At 40.7% G+C, this 22,807-nt stretch overlaps 1 protein-coding gene across 4 annotated transcripts in view; it reads right to left on the reverse strand.

Moving 5' to 3' along the window:
- The window catches only part of STARD13 (StAR related lipid transfer domain containing 13), a 337,847-nt gene that overhangs the window by 248,777 nt on the left and 66,263 nt on the right, over window positions 1-22,807 (reverse strand). The window contains exons 1-2 of one of the 4 annotated variants that reach the window (XM_082601996.1): window positions 4,145-4,487; window positions 2,999-3,055 (exon numbers count right to left, since the gene is read on the reverse strand). The exons of 1 other annotated variant lie outside the window; for it this stretch is intronic. In XM_082601996.1, the coding sequence (XP_082458122.1) occupies window positions 2,999-3,055; window positions 4,145-4,268 (181 nt within the window). In that variant the 5' untranslated portion in view covers window positions 4,269-4,487. Of the gene's footprint in view, window positions 1-2,998; window positions 3,059-4,144; window positions 4,488-22,807 lie in introns of those variants that run through there. 2 more of the 4 variants (XM_082601995.1, XM_082601998.1) reach the window with 2 other exon arrangements.

The following is a 22,807-nucleotide window of genomic DNA, read 5'->3' on the forward strand; positions in this document are numbered from 1 at the left end:
CCTCTAGTTGTGGCAAGCGGGGGCTACTCTTCATTGCGGTGCGCGGGCTTCTCATTGCAGTGGCTTCTCTTGTTGCGGAGTACGGGCTCTAGGTGCGTGGGCTTCAGTAGTTGTGGCACATGGGCTCAGTAGTTGTGGCTCACGGGCTCTAGAGCACAGGCTTAGTAGTTGTGGCACACAGGCTTAGTTGCTCCACGGCATGTGGGTTCTTCCTGGACCAGCACTCGAACCCGTGTCCCCTGCACTGGGGGGTGGATTCTTAACCACTGAGCCACCAGGGAAGCCCCAGACTTAAACTTTTGAGAAGTAGTTCAAGCTGCTTACAAAGACTAAAAGCTAAAGGGTATGCTTCTGCCTAGAGAATTTAATGATGCTATAAAAGTTAAGAATTGTCACCAGTGGTGGCTGATTAGGGAACTGAAGAGGCCAAAAGAGCCTGTCATTCACCCACCTTGAAGAAACCTGCGTTTACGCTTTATGACAACAACTCTTTCTTGCAGCCCTTGGCTTCTTGCAGCGATGGTAATGGGCAGAGCACACCACATGAGAGCCCCAATAAGGTAGATGTATGGCTGTTTGTTTGTTTTAACTCTCTATAAGCCCATACACTACCCAGTCCAATAGGACGACTGGGAGACAAGCTATTTTTGGTGCACAGGGTTATCCTTGTCACTGCAGGAGGAAAGAGCAATTTTTCCGATTAATTTTGTTGTTCTTTTTAAAACTAATTGCAAACGACAGAGAGACTTAGAGAAAGGATTTGAGGTCAATGTGTCTCCATAAGAGCCATGGAGAAGGCAGCATGGTATAACACAAAATGGGCACAGATGACCTTCGACTTCTGACAACCTGAATTAGAATACTTCTTTGAACACTAACTAACTTTGTCATCTTGGGAATAAACAACAATTACCACCATTATTTCAATGATCAATATTGAGATGACAGGTGAGAAAAACTCTTGCTGACTCTTATGAGGATTAGAGTCTTAGGTAATTAAGAAGTAAGTACATGTTGGCAAAAACGCCACAATCCGATGAAAGTCTGGCAGCTACTACAGAATTGGAAAGCCCAAGAGGAGCTCCCAGTATCAGTCTTTCTTTAACCAATACCCCGTTTTATAATTTTGTAATGAAATGAACATATCTGAACTTCACACCTCATCCTTCTATCGGTTTCGCTATTTGTGCCGTTGTGATGCGTGTGAAGAAATAGTTTTCCAGTTATGTATAATCCCCTCCTTCCCAAATACAGTCCCACAGCACAGAAATCCACAAGCTTCACTATGTTTAAAACAGCTCTACTTCTTCTTGTCTTTTTGTCCCATTGACAAGACGGGCTTTCACGAAGAGAAGTAACAGTGAGTTGGAATAAGGATTTCCTGCCTCAGGATGTTAAAAAGCAAAAGGACACATCAAATACCTTCAGAATGCTCTAGACAACAAACACAAGTTTGTTATAAAGCACTTTGAATACTGTTCTACTGACTAAGTGTAATAAGAAGAAAATTTTAGGGAAATTAAAGAAGTCCCAGCACAAAACTTTTACCTGATAGAAAAAAGCTGAAAAAAAAAAAAAAGCCAATAGCCTCACATCATCTCTTGGGGGGCAGGCAGAGTCTCTCTGGGGTACATTCATACAGTTGGTTATGATGATATTGTGAACTAAACCATATAAATAAAACTTTTACAAATGAAGAACACTTTCACCTAGAATTGATGCCAACATTAATAACTTAAGTATTTCAGTGTCTCATGGCCAAAGTTCCATATTTTAGCTACCTTTGCAAGAAAACCCAATAAAATCAATTTGCATCTAAAAGCTCCTTCATGGAGTTGGCTTGGTTTTGTGGCAAGCATCCCAGCTTGCTTAGAGAAGCAGAGGTTGAAGTCTGCTTTACAGAGGATTGTTTGGTCCCAGTTGAATAACCTGCTGGCATCCACTGTTAGCAGAGTGGTAAGCAGATTATGGGTAAGCAGATATTAATATTCTGATTAAACATTTTAAAACCTCATACCACTATTTTAAAAAATAATTACACTACTCTGGGAGAACTCTTATACTTACCATTCTGAAGCCACTTTTAGCCTGAATTTCTATATATCCATGATCTTAAAAATCTCTACCTATCACTTATTTCTCAGAATCAAAACTTTTTCTCTCCACCGCCCTAACTAAACTGCAAAGTCTAAAATTCATGTGAATAAATGACTTCCCTGGAAAATCTTAACGGTTTTAAGTCTTTACATTATACTCTTGTCCTTCCCAGATGTCCTTTTGAAAAAGACAGGGCTGCAGTCATCTTTGGCCTCAGCTTCTATAAAAACCCAGCACAGCTTTGGCAGCCCTCTTGGAAAGACTTCTTGTTTCCTGAGGATCCACTGATTTAACAAACTTAACAAACTTAATGACAGAAGCTATGAAAGAGGCATTTGCAGTAAGCATTCTGAAGTTATGAAGCAACACATGTTTACTAGAGCACAAAAACTTCTATAACACCATCCATCATGTAGATTATACAATTTAGCACGATAACAAGGAAAGTTATTAGTTGTTATTAATTAGGTCTGCAATGCACATACAGGTCTTTAAAAATCAACAGTCAAAACTACTGGGTTACCACAACTTATTTCTGTGTCCAGACTGCAAAGCCTGTTTATTTCTTGGGTGCTTACTAAATAGGGCCATTGTATTGGAGAGAAAATACGGGATAAACATTTTATGCTGACAACATTGAGTGCTGGAATCATCTATAATCCCTACTTCTAATTTGACCAGTTAGTCTGATAAAGACCTAGCTCAAGGAGACACAGACTCTGGGCATCTACTCCAGAATGCTGTCAGACCAATGAAGAGATGTGGCTGCATGGGTGTAAGGACAGAAGATCTTGCAAAGGACTTCTACATTTCTTCAATCAGAAAACGGGGGAGGAGCCCAGAGAAGGTTCCATCTTCCATCTCACCCTTGGCATCCCTGCCCTCTGTCCAGGCTTCATACCTTCTTCTTCTCTAGACCTCTCTTCCACCCCTGTGGTCACTGGCCAACTCGGAGATACTGCTGGAGAGACAGGAGGCAAGAAGATCCAGAGACTAGACTCACGGTCAGCTCAGGGGCCCTTCCATCCACACGTCCCCCATTTCCAGAAACATCTTCCAGCAGCTAACACTTGGGGAAAGCATTCCGAAATCCTACACTGCCTGGGAACTGTGCTGTGGAGGAAGGCCACCTTCCCTTATTGTGGCAGGTATGATGTGGTGACTCACCAGACCTAATGCTCCCAGCATGGGCTCTGCGAAGGCTCAGACCACTTCCTGCATCCGTGGCCCTACTAGGAGGTAGGTCCAAGGAGCATGCACAGAAGAAAGACCACAGCCAGGAGGCTGGGGGAGGTGCTAAGGAGGGGACGGGCCTTCTAACCTAAGCAAGGATTCTTAAGAACCTTTTGGCTCAGAATAATCACCTCTTTTCTTCCTCTGAATCATGAGCAATGGATTCCAAAAGGGAGGCCGCTCTTTTGCAGCCCCAAAATGAGGAGAGCGGATCCACAGCTGGACAGGGGTTGTGGGCAGCTATCTACCAGCACCAACAACTGTCCATCTGTCTTTGCCCAAATCCTCCCCTCTACCCCATAAACATCTGTCTCCCAGAGCTTTGGATACGCTCCCTAGCCTTGTCTTGACTCTCCCGCCCACACAGGCAGTGGACGTGTCCCTCGTGGAAAAGGCGAAGTTGGGAGAGGGACCGATCTCCTGGAGCCCACTTGGGCTGGGCACTCATTCACTCACTGGGCTGGGGTGGGTGGATGGTGGCAGAGCCGGGGCCAGCCCAGGTAAAGCGGCCACTCGGAAGACTCCCCAGGTAATCCCCGCGCCTGCTCCCGGTCCCGCGCGCCGCGCCCCGCCGGGCTGTCCGCGCGCGCGGGGCGGAGCCCACACGCACCAGGTCCCCGCGCGCGGAAAGCGGGGAGCGCTGGCGCTCCGTCCCGGCCCAGCAACGGGGTGAGAGCAGCCTCCTCCGCCCATCCCCGGGCTCTGAAAACCTGTGCCGGGAGCCCACAGCGGCGGCGGGGCGGTGGGCCGGGCGGGGCGACGCGGCCCGCGCCTCCTCCCGCTCCCGCGGTCCCGAGTCTCGGGGGCAACCGACCTGCCAGCCGTCTCTCCCGGACGTTTCTCCACAGCCGATCCCAGGCTCTGGCGGTAGAATCCCGCAACTGCTCACTGATTGACCGCCTGAGCTGCGTTTGGAAAGGTTTCCGCTTGCCAGTCATTTTAGATCCGTCCTCATAACGACCAGCGGGCTTGCCACCGCCAGTCCCGCGTGGCCCGCAACTCAGACTCCCGGCGACTCGAGATGCCAGACGCCGGACTCCCGCTGGGGTCCCGGGGCCAGCCAGGGGCGCGACAGGGGTCCTCCGCCGTCCAGCGCGGGGGCCGGGACGCGTTGCCACTGCGCGCGCCGCGCAAGGGTAACTTCGGCGCTCCGTCGACTCCTCTACCCCTTTCCCCCTTTCCCTCCCCTCCCTCCCTCCCCTCGGCTCAGCGCTCCTCCGCTCCCCTCCTCTCCCGTCCTTCCCTCCCCTCTCCCTCCCGGACGGTCTAGCGCCCCACTCCTTCCCCCAGGGAGTTTTCTCTCCCTCCCGCCCTCGCCTAAATCTGACAGCTTGGTCCCGACGGGCCCCCGATTACGGAGTTTCCACCCCTCTTTTCATTTTCACTCAGAGGCCAGGGGCTGTACCATATTCCTCCCATTTCTTGATACTTTACATTTTTTCACTCAGAAAGCGCCACCATCACAACAACCATTACAAAAATGTTAAACTGTGCCATAGCTAGTGCCGAAATAACTCATCGTAGTTTTCCTGAATTCAAATCACTTGAATTCGACTCCTCAGTTTGGCTGACATTCTTTTGGAGTTAGATACTGGTGCACTTGCATTATATCAATCTTTCCTGGTTTCATCAATGAGATGATTATCTGGCTGCAATCTACAGTCAAATTAAAATGATTTTTCATTGCATAGCCATTGACTATGAGGAAAATAATTTGTAAATTTAAGGTCAAACCTTGAGGAACCTACATAAAATAGATTTACATATTCTGGTAAAGCATTAAAATCTGTATGCAGTTAGAAAAGCAGGTATTATGGGGAAGTGAAATGTGAAAAGAATTTTAAGGTATTTTAGCCAATAACATAATAATAGGCTTATAATTAGAAATTAACCCTAATTCCTGCAGGGAAGAGGGGGGAAATATACTGGGTTTTTTTAACATCTTTATTGGAGTTTAATTGCTTTACAATGATGTGTATATACCGGTTCTTTAAGAAATACCCGAGGAGATGGTGTCCTAGTCATTTCCCTGGGCTCCAAAGCCTCACTCAAAAGATAAAGACAATACTAGCTCAGGCCTCAGGGTGTCCTGCTGTTCTCAAGGTTTTGCTTCTAAAGAGCTTGGAGGACCTTCAGAGAAAGTAATGAGGACAACATTTGATGTAACGCAAGGATATGGGATGTGATTAATGTCATACATCTCAAGTTTGGCTAAAGAAATTGAACTATTTCAAAAGAGAATTTCTGGGGCTTCCCTGGTGGCGCAGTGGTTGGGAGTCCGCCTGCCGATGCAGGGGACACGGGTTCATGCCCCGGTCTGGGAAGATCGCCACAACTACTGAGCTTGAGCGTCCGGAGCCCGTGCTCCGCAACGGGAGAGGCCACAGCAGTGTACCGCAAAAAAAAAAAAAAAAAGAATTTCTGGATTATTTAAACAGTAAAATTACTTGAATATCACTTCTTTTTAATTGCCTTTGTATCAGGCTGCTAAAATAAGAACCAGAGTTTAGTTAGCTGTTTTGTCTTTTCTTTTTTTAAAAAAAAATTTCAGGTGCTCCGTGTGAAGTTTGAAAATTAAAGTAAATTATCCAATCCTCTCTCTATTATATAAATTGCTATTGACTTAAGGAGTGGAAATTAACAGCTACCTGAAGTATTCCTTCTGCAATTCTATACTTTTAGTAAATATTCCCTCCACTAGTTTATATTGTTGGTAGAAAATGGGGGGGCGGAGAAATGATGGTAAAAACCATCTTTATTGTCTTATTCTCTTATTTTAAATATTCAAAAATGTTCACTAGTGAAACACTTCAGAAGAAGCTAGAAACTAATGGTTGAGGGGTTTTTTGTGCCATCCTGGTAAACCTTTGAAATTGTCAGTTATGAAGCAATAAGTCATGGATCAGAAATGGACTTGAAACTATGGCAGCCAGTTACAGACTAATCCAGATTGCTTTCTGGACCCATGCCAAATACCCTTTTGATTACATCCTGTTTTGTATGCATGTAGTGGTAAGGAAATGCTCTGCCAGAAGCAAGATTTGTGTTATCTTAAAGTGACTGCCGTACAGTATAACGACAAAACGTTTCACAATTACATTCCCAGGGAAGCTGTGTATTTAACTCTAACAAGAGGATCTCTAATTGAATCAAACGGAGGCAGTCGTTGTAACATTATACGCACGGGAAGAGAACAGTACAAGGAACATTCCAGCTATTTCACTGATCATTTAGCTCTAAAGATCCTGGGTCCCTACTGCTTTCTATTTTAATACATATTTTATATTCAGAGGTCACGGATTAGGGGTTTTATTTAAATGACTAATGTGAAGATAAATTCTGGCTTTGCAAATTTGTTTAGCTCTGGCTGTTGAAGGGTCCATGGATTCAGGACTGTCCACGAGAAGCCAGATGAAAGACTGGAGTGATCTCCCCAGAACAGGTGCCATACAGCACAGCCCAGCGCCCTGCCTGCCTGGCTGCTGGCCCTGCTGAAGGAAATCTTACAGCTGTGCAGATGCAGCAGCCACAAATGCAAGGGTTCTAAACTCAGCGGGGCTACTTGGAGACTTTTATACAGGCCCTTAGCATCCACTCCCATTTTCCAGGAGCCCTATTTCAAAGCTGAACCTTAAGGATGACACTCCCCTTGGGGTCTTCACCTTGAGCAGATGACAATACCACCGACTTCACAGAAGTCAGGCAACTCCTTACCCCTATAACCTTCTTACTTACTCCCTTCCCTCCCAACACAGGAAAGAGGTAGCTCTCTTCCTACCCAAGATCTAGCCCTTGACCTGTGCACTCTGTTTACCATCCTTTCTTGTCCCTACAAGGGCTTGGCTATATCAGTTATTTCCTCGATCTCCTACAGCCCCAACCCCTCCTTCTGCATGGGCTCAACCTTCTAGTCTTACACTTCTTTAAACCAAACCCAAACCAAAACAACAACCACCATAACAAAGCATACTGCCTCTAACCTGTATCTCTTAGAAAAGAAGTATTCCCTTATCAACACTGCAGTCTGGGCTCCCTCACCAACTCACTGAAACCAGTCTTGGCAAGGTCACCAGTAACTGCCTGGTTGCTACATCTAATGGATGTTTCCTGTTGTTCTTGTTCCTTCTCCGGTGTGTGGACAAGAGGACACTGCTGACCGTCCCTTACTCTTGACACTGCCTTGTCTTGTGGCTGTCAGGCTACACTGTCCCCTGGGTCTCTGTGCCCCGCGTGGCTGAGGTGCTTGTCTTCAGAGCTCCCCTTCCACCAGCTTGATGCCAGCATTCCCTGGGTTTCAGTCCTTGGCCCCCACCCCCACTTCTTCCTCATGCTTCAGCGTCCCTGGATGATTATATTCCTTTCCGTGGTTACAGCCCTCACCTCTCAAGGCCCAACCTGATACAGACAGAAAGTACACATATTTTTGAGATTATGGCTACAGGCAGAGTTAAGTTTGACTCTGGGCAAGTTTTGGACCCTCAGCACTCCCTACCTATGGGATTATATTGTGTATTAAGTGGAATAATCACAAAGAAAAGATTCAATCAGTGCTACCATATCGCTGTCCAATCATTATTACTGTCCCATTGTTCTCCTATCCCAACTCATTTCTGAGCCTCTGACACCCAATCTAAATAACCCATTACTCCCTCTCGTGGCATGCAGCTTAATTTTCTTTATGGCACTTATCACTTCTGGACATTTTCTTGTTTGTTTGTTTGTGGTTTGTCTCCAAGGCAAACCTTGAGCAATGTTAGATCAAGGCCTTGTCTGTCTGATTCACCATCATGTCCTCAGGACCTAGATCAGCCCCTGACAGTTGTGCTCAGCAAAAACTTGCAGAATAAATGAGTGATTTTTCTCTGATGCTATATATTGTTTACTTTGCTAATGGATATTTCTAAAAATTTCCCTCTAAACCTACTCTTCCAACTCTATTTCCTATGTTAGCCAAGTGATGCAATCACCCACACATCTCGTGTCCAAGAGAGAATCTAGAAGACACTGTAAACTCCAAAAATTCTTATATTGCTTCAATCTTTCTCTGTCTCTCCATCCCCACAGTAACTGGTTTAGTCCATGTTTTCTTCTTTCCTCCCCTGAATTTCAGCACAATGAGCTTCACCTTAGAAAACTACTGCTCTCACTCAGTTCTGTCTTTATACATTCCTTCTACTTGAACATTTTCCTCTGATTTTTTTCTTCACTCATCCTTCAAGATTCAACTCAGATGTCACCTCCTCCTGGAAGCCTTCCACGAATCCCAGTGGCTGGACTGTTCCTCCTCTCCTGTGTTCCTACAGCACCTTGGGCCCATCTCTGGAGAAGAACTTATCACAGAGCACTGTGGGCACTTGTCTGCTTTCCTCTCAGACTCCTCACTAGTCCTGAGTTTCTCCAGTGGGACTGGTACTTTTATTTTTGAACCCCTTATGCCTTTTTCAGTGAACAACACATAAAGGCTCATTTACTGACTAAATGAATATTCCATTATAGTTTTGGATGGCTGGTTATTACTAGAGTCTGCTCCTTAGTATAAGTGTAAACCATAATTATGCTTGTGGCATCATTATTTATCACTCTATTTACATAAAATTTATTAATTTTAAGTAATACATATTGATGGCTACAGATTTTTAAACACAGAAAAGTATATGTAGAAATATTTAAAATACCTGTAATATTAAAAGAAAGAAAAAGCTGATAACGAATGAAAATTTTCCTTTTCAGTTTTTTTCTTTAAACATTAAAAAAAATTAGAATAACTTTTATACCAAATTTTGAAATTTTTCTCATTTAGCATTAGATTGTGAGCATTTTCCCAATTTATTGTTGTCTTTTGAAATACAGTTTTTAATGAATATATAGAATTCTGTTGGATAGACATACCATAATTTATTTTCAAACTTTCATAATTTTGGACATTTCATTCCAAATTTCTGCAATTACAAACAATACTGTCATCAACTTTGGCAAAAGCAAAAGAAAAACAAAAAACAAAAAAAAGGTTTTTGCTTTCTCTTTCTTCTAACGCTGTATGATTAAGACCCATCACCACTGTCACCCCCAATCACAAGTAATAAGCAGGTCCTGCCACCCATTATACATATGAAGCCAGTGTCTCTGAACTCTCTTAAATTCCTATCTTTTCTACTCCTCCTTCCATGTTCAACTCATCTGTGCCATCACCCTTATGCCTAAGAATGGAGAAGCATATTCTCCTGTCCACTTGTTGAATACTTTGTTGTCAGAAGCCTTTGCTTTAGAAAAAAATCCAATTTCTAACTGTCCCAAGCCAGCAATCCTTTGCTAGGAGCCTACGGTCACAGTCCATTATTTCATGTTTTTCAGCTTTTCTGTAGGAAATTGCCTTCCTTGCTGTGACCCACTGCCCCTCACTGCACGACAGAAGGGTGAAGAGCTCCCTGGGACTCTTCCTGCATGTTCCCTCCCCAAGAGAGATGTGATGTAGCAACCACTCCTCCCATGCTCCCTTCAGGCTACACTCCAGGGTCTTGTTGTTGGAGATTCTGAAATGAAATCTCAAATTATTCATTTCCTCATAAAAAATGTTGCCGGAAGTTCTGAAGATGGCTTTTCATGCTGGGTCCTGAGCTCACAGTCACCAATTTGTGCTTGTCCCATTGGATGTGTCTTAGTGGCCCATTGCCATGCTCTGAATCTGCCAAGCTGCTAATGCTAACAGTTTTCATGGCTTTGGGGGTTTTGTTCTGTTAATTAAAATATCACTGGGCTCCGTGCTTTTGTGGAAGCAAAATTTAGTGTTAGCTGTAAGCTCTGTATTGCCAATCAATATCTTTGGCTAGGTTTAGTATTTTCCTGATGTAGACTTGTAAATGCCTGGAATCTTCAGGCTTAATATTGTATCATACTATCTCACTGACTTTACAAATATTGTAATCCTTTTCTTTTTTTAACTTTTTATTTTATATTGAGTACAGCTGATTAACAATGTTGTGACAGTTTCAGATGTACAGCAAAGTGATTCAGTTATGCATATACATGTATCTATTCTTTTTCAAATTCTTTTCCCATTTAGGTTGTTACATAATATTGAGCAGAGTTCCCTGTGCTATACAGTAGGTCCTTGTTGGTTATCCATTTTATTTTATTTTATTTATTCTTTAACATCTTTATTGGCATATAATTGCTTTATAGTGTTGTGTTAGTTTCTGATGTAAATTGATACAGCCACTATGGAGAACAGTATGGAGGTTCCTTAAAAAACTAAAAGTAGAATTACCATATGACCCAGCAATCCCACTACTGGGCATATACCCTGAGAAAACCATAATTCAAAAAGAGTCATGTACCACAATGTTCATTGCAGCTCTATTTACAATAGCCAGGGCATGGTTATCCATTTTAAATACAGCAGTGTGTACATGTCACTCCCAAACCCCCTAACTGTCCCTTCCTCCCACCCGTCCCCGCTGGTAGCCATAATTTCATTCTCTAAGTCTGTGAGTCTGTTTCTGTTTTGTAAGTAAGTTCATTTATATCATTTCTTTTTAGATTCAGCTTATATCATACGATATTTCTCTTTCTCTGTCTGACTTACTTCACTCAGTATAACAATCTCTAGGTCTGTTCATGTTGCTATATTTTTTATGTACACTTTGGGAGACCATAATAGCACATGCCCATGGAGTATTTTGTGTTTGTTTATTTTTGTTTATTACCCAACTTGCCGCTTCACTGGAGTGGAAATTCCAGGAGAGCAGGGAATTGTCTTTTTTCCCAGCACCGAGAACAGTGTCTGGTACAAAGTAGGCCCTCAATGAATGCATGTGATGAATAAATAAATAATACGTCATTTGCAAGAAAGCTCATGCCTTGACTGGAAATTCTAAATGATACCTGATGCTGTCCTATCTCTTCCAGGGAACTTAGTTTCTTCAACTCACAACTGCAGGGACTTTTGTCTCCAACTTCACCCACCCACCCCCATGGACACACCCTGGACTGAGTCACACCATCCACACTGCTGTGCTTTCAAATCCTTGAACTTTTATCTCAACTTCTAGAACCATCTTGTGTCCTTCCAGCATTCCTCATCTGGTCTCATAATCCTTGCTTTTGCTTTTCCTTTACTTAATCAGTCCCTCTCCTTGGCTTCACTCCCTTCTAAGTCTTGGGTTTAGCACCATGAGCCAGGCTTCAACCACTTTCTCATTACACACACACAGAGCTATTTCAGTTCCTAGTTATTTCATGCCTGTCTGGCAAAACTGCTATATCCACTCTTATATCCAGGCCACCACAGGCTGTCAATGAAATCTCAGAACTGCCCAACAGGTGACAGGATGCTGATGGAGTGAGAGTCATTAGTAAAATTTTCACTGTGTCTCTAGCTGGGTCTTGTTCCTGTTCTCCACAGTGGCTGTCTCAGAACATCACCACTCTCCTCAAGGCCCAGGCACACTTAAAAATTGTTTTGTTTTATTGTGGTAAAATATACATAATATAATATTTATCACTTAACTCTTTGTAAGTATACATTTCAGTGGTATTAAATACATTCACAATGTTGTATAATCATCACTATCTATATAATACTTTTTTCTTCATCCCCAGTAAAAACACTGTGCTCATAAACAATAACTCTTCTTTGCCTCCTGCCCACAGCCCCTGGTAACCTCTATTCTACCTTCTGTTTCTATGAATTTGCCTCTTCTAGGTACCCCACATAAGCCAGGCACACTTTCTTCCTTCTCACCTTCATGTAAACACTTGCCTGATGTGTCACGGAGAAAACAGAGAAAATAGCAGCTCCCTGAATGCACACACTCTCTGGCCTCAGGGCCTTTGCACTACTTTCTCCTGCCAGGACACACTGGTTCTTCCTCTTTATAGACATACCTAAGCTCCATAGAGTAACAGTTTCATGCCCCCATTGGATTGTGATCCCCTTGAGGGTAGGAAGTACGTTTTTAATATCTGTATCCCTAGTGGAATATAGTGCCCAATACATGGTAAGGGCTCAATATATATTTATTGAATGAATACGAATTGTAAATTGGGGTTATAAAGTGGGCTAGGGAAGCTGGGTGTGCCCATGTGTTATCCACTCATATGCTGAAATATTTAGCATTAATCCACTAAAAGGTAGAAACTGACAAATATGTACACATAGGTACCAAGTCACAATTGATAAAAGAGCCAAGAGTGGGGCCTCCCTGGTGGCGCAGTGGTTGAGAGTCCGCCTGCCGATGCAGGGGATACGGGTTCGTGCCCCGGTCTGGGAGGATCCCATATGCCGCGGAGCGGCTGGGCCCGTGAGCCATGGCCGCTGGGCCTGCGCATCCGGAGCCTGTGCTCCGCAACGGGGGAGGCCACAACAGTGAGAGGCCCGCATACCGCAAAAAAAAAAAAAAAAAGAGCCAAGAGTGACAGGAAATTTAATAATAGTAATAAATTATGGGTGGATGTTATGAACTATTTTAGAACATTTAATCAAGCTGATTAATTACTTAGGGTTTTTATCTCCCAAATCTGCATTTTACATTTGAGAAAACTAATCTTGTCATAATTTAACACCCTCCTTCCACCAATACTAGGGTTGGAGTCTAAAGTTTTCTGTGTTAAAATTTAAATGCTGTCATCAGTATCATAAATATACAATAGAAATGAATGGGGTTATCCTTAATATGTAGGAGTGTTCTGTGAATTTAACATGCAGGGCAAACATGTGATTCTCTGAATAGGAATACAGTATTGAAAAACAAAAATCAATGTCCTATCTAGGGGAAAAATACAAATTTTTGGTCGATAAAGTGTGCGTGGTTTTAAAGGAGAATAGAATAATGGTTAAGAAAAAGAAAGAGGAGGAAAAAAAAACTATAGGGTGTGGGTAAGAGCAGAAGGACAGAAGTTAAATGAATCCAGAGGAAAAAGCAGCTCCAGTACAGCATACCAAAGCGGTGGGGCAGAAAGAGTAGCTGCTGGAATTTAATCTGGAGAGAAGCAACTGCAAGAGGTAAAAACTCTTAGAGTAAGAACCAGTTGGTCACCTTCCACGTAAGCGTGAGGTGATCACAAAACAAACTGATTTAGGCTCAACTGAGCTCAAGCAGGAAAGGGCCCCAGTTCTCTGGAGAGTGAAAAGGGGGACTGAAAGAAATAGAAGAGGGTCTGGGGTGCTGAAGCAAACAAAAGTCCATAGCCTCAAAGGTTTCTAATAGAGAAATCTAGAGAGTAACAGGAATTGGGAAGTGGAGGTGCTGGAAAGTATTGTTCAGAGCCTTCAAGTTGGGCAAGGGACACCGAGAAATATAAAACTACACTAAAAATGTACATCAACCATATACAGCCGGTGTCTGGTGTCCGGCATTTCATTCCACTGTGACAGGGTGAAACTGTGCATTAGAACAGCTCTGTATGCTGGACGACAGCAGTTGGGGCTGGAGATGGGAGCCCTGCCAGGGAAGTTAAGGCAGGGTGGCAAGGCTGGAGATGTCCCCCAACTTGACCCTTACATGGTGCAGCCAAAAGTAAACACAAGATTTTCTAGCAGATGAAATGTCATGTATTTCATCAAAGGGGTTTTGTAGACAAATCATGGGAGAACTAAACACAAAATGCAATCCCTTGGCTTTCAATAACTTGAAGAATAAATTACGTTCTCTAGAACCCTCACTTATGAAATGTAATTCACTGCAGGTCAGGTGTGTGACCAGGAAAACATTTTGCTCTATCTTCTCTCTACTCATTATACTTTTCTTGGTGTAACTATTAAACATAATAATTTTCACTTGAGACATTAATTATCCCTGCTCACAAATCCTTTCTGTTATTTTTCTAATTTCTCTTTAATGGCTTTATTTTATTTTAGCCACCTTCACGTTCTTAAATAACATCTTCATTAAGATACTAATGGCATACCACAAAATTCACCCATCAATTGTTTTAAGCAAGTGTTTTTTTAATACTATTAGTTGGAGATGTATTATAGGGTTCTATGGCCTTTTCCCCCATGTACAGCATCGTAGACACAGAATAGTGTAAACTCGTTCAGTAAGTAAATGCACATATACTTCATGTGTTTACATCCCTTGGCTACGATTGTTAAAAATGCTTGCAAATAATATTTCCTAACATTATATCATAGTTATCTTAAGAAAGACAGGATAAAGGATAGAAGCCTGCCACAGATACTGAAGAGATTTAATAAATACTTCTGAGGCTGATAAATATGTTTGTTCTCAGATTGACAGGATTTCCCGGTACTTAATGTGGCACAATGAATTCTTAGAACAGGGTTATCTCTAAAACTTGTACTTCATTCTCCCAAAACAAGATTTCTTCGAAATAACTATTTTAATGTTTGCGTTCCTAACCTTAGTCCTCTTATTATTTCTGTAAGGCCATAAAAACCTAACCAGGCATCTGCTTTTGATTTTAGATTTCTGTTTTTGCCTTTAAGTTTTCTAAGTACCTACCTAACCAGCTAACCAAGCTTCCCCTCCTTCACCAGCATTCATTCCTCCCACATGACGCTGTTAGGTTTTTCCTTAGTTCGCTTAGCTTTTTAAACACCTGCAGTTCAACAACAAGGATAGTATTGTCTGGCTATTTCACTTCGCAATGAGTTGATTTACCTGTCAAGATAAACGTCACTGTACACATTAGTGGCTCTCTGGATTAATGCCTTATAAAACAGCACATTTGCACTGTTCTATGCCCTTCACAAGCATTAAACACTGATTTCATTGGATAGGCCGGATACTATATCAACATTATTTAATGAAAGGAGCTTATTATTGGGGGTTCAAAGATGAACTAGTATGAAAGTGAAACTTTTGGATTCATGCTAAATGTTTATTTGTTATAAGGGATCTTTAGCAATTATGACAGGAATTATCCATGTCCCATAAAAGAACACTGTATAGGTATCTAGTAGTCCAAGTTTGCTTTAAAAATACATTAAAATAAATATATAGCTAAATGATTAATGACAGCATTAACAGCATGAACACTCATCACCCTTTGGTCACTATGCAGATAAATATATCAAGAAAAAGGGAAATGTAGAATTTTCATCAGGTCAGAGATGCACTATATCATAGTTCAAATGACTTAATTTTTTTTATCATTTTCTTTTACAAAATGAATGTTAGACATAAAAAAGAATGTTTCCAGCTGTTTCTAGATCTTCTTTTAATTTATTTCTAATAAAGCATATATATGGGTAACAACTTCAAGCTGAGTTTTGAAACCTGAAGACAGTTTTCTGCCTTAAACAGTTAATCAAAGCCACATGAAAGCTGGCTTCAATTAAATTCAGTCTAAGATAGCTATGATCTGATTAACTGCAATAGACCAAAAAAAAAAAAAGTTACAATGATCACTTCCCAATTGTGAATAACTCAAAAAAAGAAAAAAAGGAAGGACAAAAAATGTTTTTAACTAGAAAAAGCAACAATAAATCTTGCTTCAAATATTAAAAACCATTCTTTATGGTTTAATATCCATTTGCCTACATCTTGAGTGTTGTATTCTTGAATTTACTAATTTACTTTAACCTGTTCTATTCTGCTTTCATCTTGGTGGCAAAAGTATCCCAAGGTAAAATGGCAGCTAGCCATGTATCTAATATGCTTTTACCTTATTGTGCAATGGAAACCAATTAGAGATGATTTGGTAAAAAACTCAGTTGTGGGCTTCCCTGGTGGCGCAGTGGTTGAGAGTCCGCCTGCCGATGCAGGGGACACGGGTTCGTGCCCCGGTCCGGGAAGATCCCACATGCCGCAGAGCAGCTGGGCCCGTGAGCCATGGCCACTAAGCCTGCGCATCCGGAGCCTGTGCTCCGCAATGGGAGAGGCCACAACAGTGAGAGGCCCGCGTACCGCAAAAAAAAAAACAAAAACAAAAACAAAAAAACTCAGTTGTAACTCACAGTATTTTTTTCCTGTCAATATTAAACATTTTAGTGGAATGTGATAAATACTTCAAATTGAACTACATTAAAGAAGGTTTTTATGCTATGTGAATTTCAGAATTTAGTAATCTCTCACACTGTGGGTAGCTCCTAACTAATGCATATCAATATAGATCTGTCATTTTCAGATATATGACCGTTTGGGAAAAGTGCCCAAAGGGCCTGGTACCTGTAAGAACTCTCCTCCCCTTTCTGATAACAGGGCTTGTGATTTCCTTCCCCTTCCTCCTTCCATCACTGCTGTCTGGTACTACTTATGTCCCCAGTCTCTCGCTCGACTTCAAACACTTCTTATCTTAGGGGATTAAACCCTGTGAGTAATCCTTTACCCCACTTCCTCAAGGCACCCCTCCACCAATTCTTCCCTTCAGTGTGTCTGAGCCAAGTAACATCTAACCAGTCCCCATCTCCCATCCTGGCCTATAGCTCCTATAATACAGAAAAGCTCTTTCAATTAAGTGATATTTGTAAAAAGTGTAGACAAATCTAAGGCCCTCTTTGTATTCAGATATTATAATTAGCATTCATTCAGTCACTCAACACGTACTTCTTGAGTACATCCTGTATACCAGACCCCAGGCGGGGCAACTGTCTTTCCTTATTATGGGCTTTGAAAATGAAGAGAAATGCTGACAGTTTAGGAGGGAACAATTTTATTCCTGTTTCCTGCTTACTATTATTAGCAGGAAAACAATAACAAAAATCTTTGAAAACCTCAAGTTTAGTAAACATTTATTAGCCCTCTAGTGTGTCCTGGGCTACGTGCTTGGCTCTAGAAAGAGCAACGTTAAGTGCAAAAGACCCTGTGCCATGTAGGGTCTTAAACAAGAGTGTGGACTAAGAGGGCTTTGAGGATGAGAATGAGCTTATATCTGGGACAGGAATAAGGTGGTGGCTGTGGACATGAAGCCAGTCGACCAGAACCAGAGCCAGAAGAGGCATCCTGAGGAGCCAGACCAACATTCAGAGTGTCTTCCAGGGGCTTCGACCGGCAGGAGTTTCTAGCCTCCCACTAGAGGGCCTTCTGGGAGGCCCTCCCAATACTCCTTGTCAGAGATCCCTGCACAATCTACCCCTTCCCATCACTGCAAACATTCCCTATTGAAACCTCTGAACAAGACCTTTGGACCACGAGGTGCAGGCTTGGGAAGTGAGTAAAGCTGCCAGATTTCGCAAATAAAAGTGCAGGGTGTCCAGTTAAGTTTGAATTTCAGATAAACAGCAAAGAATTTTTACTAGAAGTGTGTCCCATGCAATACCTGTATTTGTATTGTTCTGTATTTTATCTGGCAACACTAGAAATGGGATAATATTCTTATTTCTGTTTAGCCTCGTCAGGCAACCCAGACACCATTTCAGAAGTACTTTCTCCCACCTGTGACTCTTAGCTTCTCAAAGCATTGAGACATTTAGCAGGTGTCTCTGTGGTTGTCTTTCTGTGCTGACACAGATGAAATCCTACCTACCTCCTGAGTAGACTTTTCAAATACCCTGAGAAGTCACTCTCTATTCCATTTCAGTGCACTTGATGTTAGCTACCAAATAAACTAGATATATATATAATGCCCACTCCAAAAAGACTTAAATGTAAATCAAGAAACTTTTCTAACAGGTATTTATTTATCTGTCTTGAGCAGAGTTAATGGTCTGGAAACAAGTTTAGTGGTTCAAGGGGAAAAAAAATTCAACTTAAGAACATGTTTACTGGGTACGTAATTGTCTTCTGATCAACTACCACTTGTTTTAGGCTTGTAAACAAAGAAGTATCTGAAAGCTTACTTTCTCTTTTTTTAAAGAATGTGTGTCTATGTTTATAGACATAGATATATATAACATTATTTTGAAGGCAGTTGGAAGAAAAATCTCCCTTGTTTTGGGAACCACTTATTATTAATGGGATAGAAAATCACTGGGCTTGGTAAATGCTTACCAATATATTTGGTAATATAAAAGAATATTTTATAATAATATAATAATTAATATAATATAAAATAATATATATATATAAGTAATATATAAAATATAAACATAGTAAAGTAAAAATTAGGTAATATAAAAAAGAAAAACATAGTAAATATTCAGTAATTCAAGAAATATCAATAGATTCATAATCTTTTAATTTCTCCAGATACTTTTCATTTTATATTCAAAAGATAAACTGTCATGACAGCTCAGATTACTAGAAATGGATATAAGCTACAGAATAAAGTGCATAATCATATTGTTCATGGCCTTTATCCAACTTAATGGCCTTTATCCTTTCCAATCTAGCTCAGCTACTTGCTAGAACAAGTAATAGCTTCTCTGTGTCTCTGCTTTCTCATCTGTAAAATGGGGATAATAATTTCTCTACCTCATAGGACTGTTATAATGATTAAATAAGGTCATATTTATACAGTATTTAGAACAAGGCCTGGCACATATAATTGTCAATTACAATGAGCTCTTTCAAATTAATTGATTACAAATAATTATACTTACCACTTTGACCCTCCTAGAAGAGGAAATAAATTTTAGTATTTTACAGGCCACTTTTGCTGAGTTTCCTACTTTCTCAGTCTTAGCTGGGTTTGGGGAATAGGGAACAATGGTTTTCACAACCATTTCATAACACAATTAGTTTCAGAAGGACAGAAAGAAATTAATATACAGCAAAAATCTGCTAATACCACTTTAGTTGAATTTCAGTTTCACCGTACCTTGCTCATTCTTAGTTGGAATTGGGCAGTAGGAAACAATGTTTTTCACACTATAATTAGTTTCAGCAACAAGAAATTAATATACAGTGAAAACCTGCTAGTACTATTTGTTTTAATGTCCTAGGATTTATTTTAGTGTTCAGTTATAATTTAATAGATTTCTTGGGGTTTTGTGTAGCATTCACATGCAGAACAAAATTATTCGAGAGCACTAAGAAATTATTAAGAATATTAAGAAATAATTTCCTTTAAAAATCTGTCTCAAGGTTTAGGATCAATTCACACCATCTCTAAATGAGTGGGTATAAGATGTACTAATGGAACTCATACAGTGGCTGTTCCTCGACAGGAGAAAGAATTTCATTTTCTGTCAGTTCTGTCCTTTTTTAATGTCAATGCTTCTACTATCTGAGCAAAGAGAAATTTTGTAAAGCTAACAGTCTTATCTATCTTCACCTTCACTGGCGTCTGAAATCATACTATAGAAAAGGTCAGCTCTGTTTTTTTTTTCTTTCCATATATACTTTGCTTAAACATCTGTGAAACACTGCGACCTCTCTGAAAAACTATGAAGAAAATGTACCCTCCCTCAGTCTGTGTAGGTAGACAGTAACCATTATGTATTCCAGACCAATGTCATTGAGGATGTCACACTAGATAGCATTTTGTTACCTTACTGAAAATATTTGCTATTTTAGCATTCTTCTTTCAATACGAAGGTTAGGATAAGGAAATTTTCAATATTTAATCACAGAACAACATGTAGATTCCAACACTACGCATGGTTTGCTCCAATTAAAAAGGCAAGGATTGAGGAATATCATGGTTATCAAAAGGATTAACTGAAGGAAGGCAACATGCAAGAGTGAGAAGGACATTGAACTGAGGTGCTGCCAGGCCCTGACTCTCATCCTGGCACTGCCATTAGGAGCTATGTAATGTTAGGTCGGTCCCTTAAACTCACCACTTCTCATTTTCTTCCTCACTTGTAAAGTGAGAGAAACAGAACAGATCCCCTGTGAGATCTCTCTTCTAAAATTACACAATTTCAGGTAAATGTATATACCCAACACATGAACTCCTCCTTTGCAATTTAAGGGTTTTGTTCAATACCATACTGCTTTTATTCCAGAAGTGAAACTGGGAAAAGTAGTCACAGAGTTTATTTCCGTTTCAATTCCAAATAAGACTCAGATAAAGAGACTTAAAAACAATAGATCTTGTCTCAGGAACACCTGCCACATTTGAGACGTAAGACACAACCAATCAGAACAGGGAAAGTCCACAGATTCCCCGCTCTAACCCTCTGTTCCTTTTAATGTAAACAATCGGATAAATCACTGAAAAACACAGGTTAGTGAACAAGTCAGCTGTAGTTGGGGAGGGCGGCTAAGCACTAAATTTAAACAGGGGAAATTATGTAAACTTTATATATCTGAAAGGGCACCAAAAGTTCTTCCCAAATGGGTAGTTTACCATAAAGTCAGGCGTTTAGTGAATAGAGTAAATAGAGAGGCTAAGTATGACCCTGGTTAACTACCCACACATACTCTTTAAAGACACCTACATATGTACATGAATGGACCATTATTAGCTCTTATTCATGTTAATCTAGTTGTCATTGAACTGTAGTTACTCAGTCCTAATGTTTTGCACAGGAATACTAAGTGCTTGACTCATGCCTTTGAAGCTGTTTTGTAATTCAGAATAAAAATGACCCCAGAAAGGCAATCTCTTATGCCTTCTAAATGACTTTCTCTTGTCTGAACTTTTATTGTAAAAAATCAAGTAACCCTTTGTTGGGATGCTGTGCTAGTTACTCAAAGGAGTTTTATGTAATCTTCTCAAATTCGAACCAATGAGAACAATCAGAATTTCCATTAAGTTGTTCCATAGAGGACACTCGATAATAGCAGTACACAACCAACGTGACTCTAGATAATTTGTGGTAGAAAGTTCTTGAACTGAAAATGAATCACAGAGCAGAAAGACCAGAATGTAAGTAAAAGAATTGGAATTGTTAATAGAGTTATAATTAGTAACTTTCTTGGCTTGTAAATTAGCCAAGTAATGCAGTTCAGAAATAATGAAGAACCTATCATCCCTTTTTTCTTTACCATCTTACAAATATTCACCGGCTTGTCATGTCAATGATACATCTGATTAGAGGAGGACCAACAGGAGTCAGGCTTCCGGGTACCTTCTGAATTTTTATAAACATCCTTACTTCGCTGAAAATTCATTCTTTTAGAGTAACTTTCTAGGTCCCAAATGTCTTTGATCATGGGACAGCCCCTAGCCAAAGACAGGGATTTAAACTTTCATCTGATTGTCCCACAAATAATTTCTCATCTCCTTCTTGTCATACAACAGCAATTAATTTTCAAAGCCTCCCTAGGGAAGTGTCAGAAGTCTAAATCTAAGGACAATGATGGGGAATTTTCAGTACATGTTTTGAAGCTTCCTTTGTATACTCTAGTAGAGTTCAAGTGTGAAAATGTTCACAATTATATTTGAAGTTCCTCAATCTCATTGGATTTGTCCCAAATAATTTTAAAGTTAATTTATATTTAGTTAGATTTTATCATAAATTTAAGGGCAGTGATAAATCATTAATTAAGCATCATTTATGAATTAAATTAAATTAAAATATGAATATTTATCAGATACCCTTTGAAGACATTGTAGTAGGGATATAAAAGTAGTTCCTACATCAAAGGATGCTCTATCAACAGAGTGAAAAGACAACCTATGGAATAGGAAAGATATTTGCAAATCATATATCTGATAAGGAGTTAATATCCAGAATATATAAAGAGCTCCTATAACTCAACAACAACAAAAAAAAAACTTGATAAAAAAAATGGGCAGGGCTTCCCTGGTGACACAGTGGTTGAAAGTCCGTCTGCTGGTGCAGGGGACACGGGTTCGTGCCCCGGTCTGCGAAGATCCCACATGCCACGGAGCAGCTGGGCCCGTGAGCCATGGCTGCTGAGCCTGCGCGTCCGGAGCCTGTGCTCCGCAACAGGAGAGGCCACAACAGTGAGACGCCCGTGTAGGAAAGAAAAAAAAAAAAAAAAAGGCAAAGGACTTGAATAGGTATTTCTCCAAAAAATATATACCAATGGTGAATAAGCACATGAAAAGATGCTCAACTCACTAATCATTAGGGAAATGCATATTGAAACCACCATTTCATACCATCCCATTTACAATGGCTATTATTAGAAACAAAACCCAGAAAATAACTAGTGTTGGCCAAGATATGGAGAACCTGGAATCCTTGTGCAGTGCTGGTGGGAATATAAAATGGTATGGCTGCTATGGAAAACAGTATAAAAAAATTCTTCAAAAAATTGAAATTAAGAAAAGAATCAAAAGCAGGGACTCGAACTGATATTTGTACAGCCATGTTCATGGCAGCATTATGCACAGTAACCAAAGGTGGAGGCAACTCAAGTGTCCATCACTGAATGAATAGATAAACAAAATGTGGTCTGTACATACAGTGGAATATTATCCAACCTTAAAATAAAGGGAATTCCTGGCACATGCTACAACACAGATAAACCTTAAAGAAATTACGCTGAGTGAAATAAGCCAGACACAAAAGGACAAATATTGTGTGATTCCACTTATATGAGGTACTTAAAGTAGTCAAATTCAGAAACAGAAAGTAAACTGGTGATTGTCAGAGTTTTGGGGGAGAAGGGAATAAGAAGTTAATGTTTGATGGGTATGAGTCTCAGTTTGGGACTATAAACAAAGTTCTGGAAACAGATGGTTGCACAACACTGTGAATGTACTTAAATGCCAC

The sequence above is a fragment of the Mesoplodon mirus genome, assembly GCF_964341445.2.
Source record: "Mesoplodon mirus genome assembly, chromosome: 17".
In the NCBI taxonomy this organism is placed as follows: Eukaryota; Metazoa; Chordata; class Mammalia; order Artiodactyla; family Ziphiidae; genus Mesoplodon; species Mesoplodon mirus.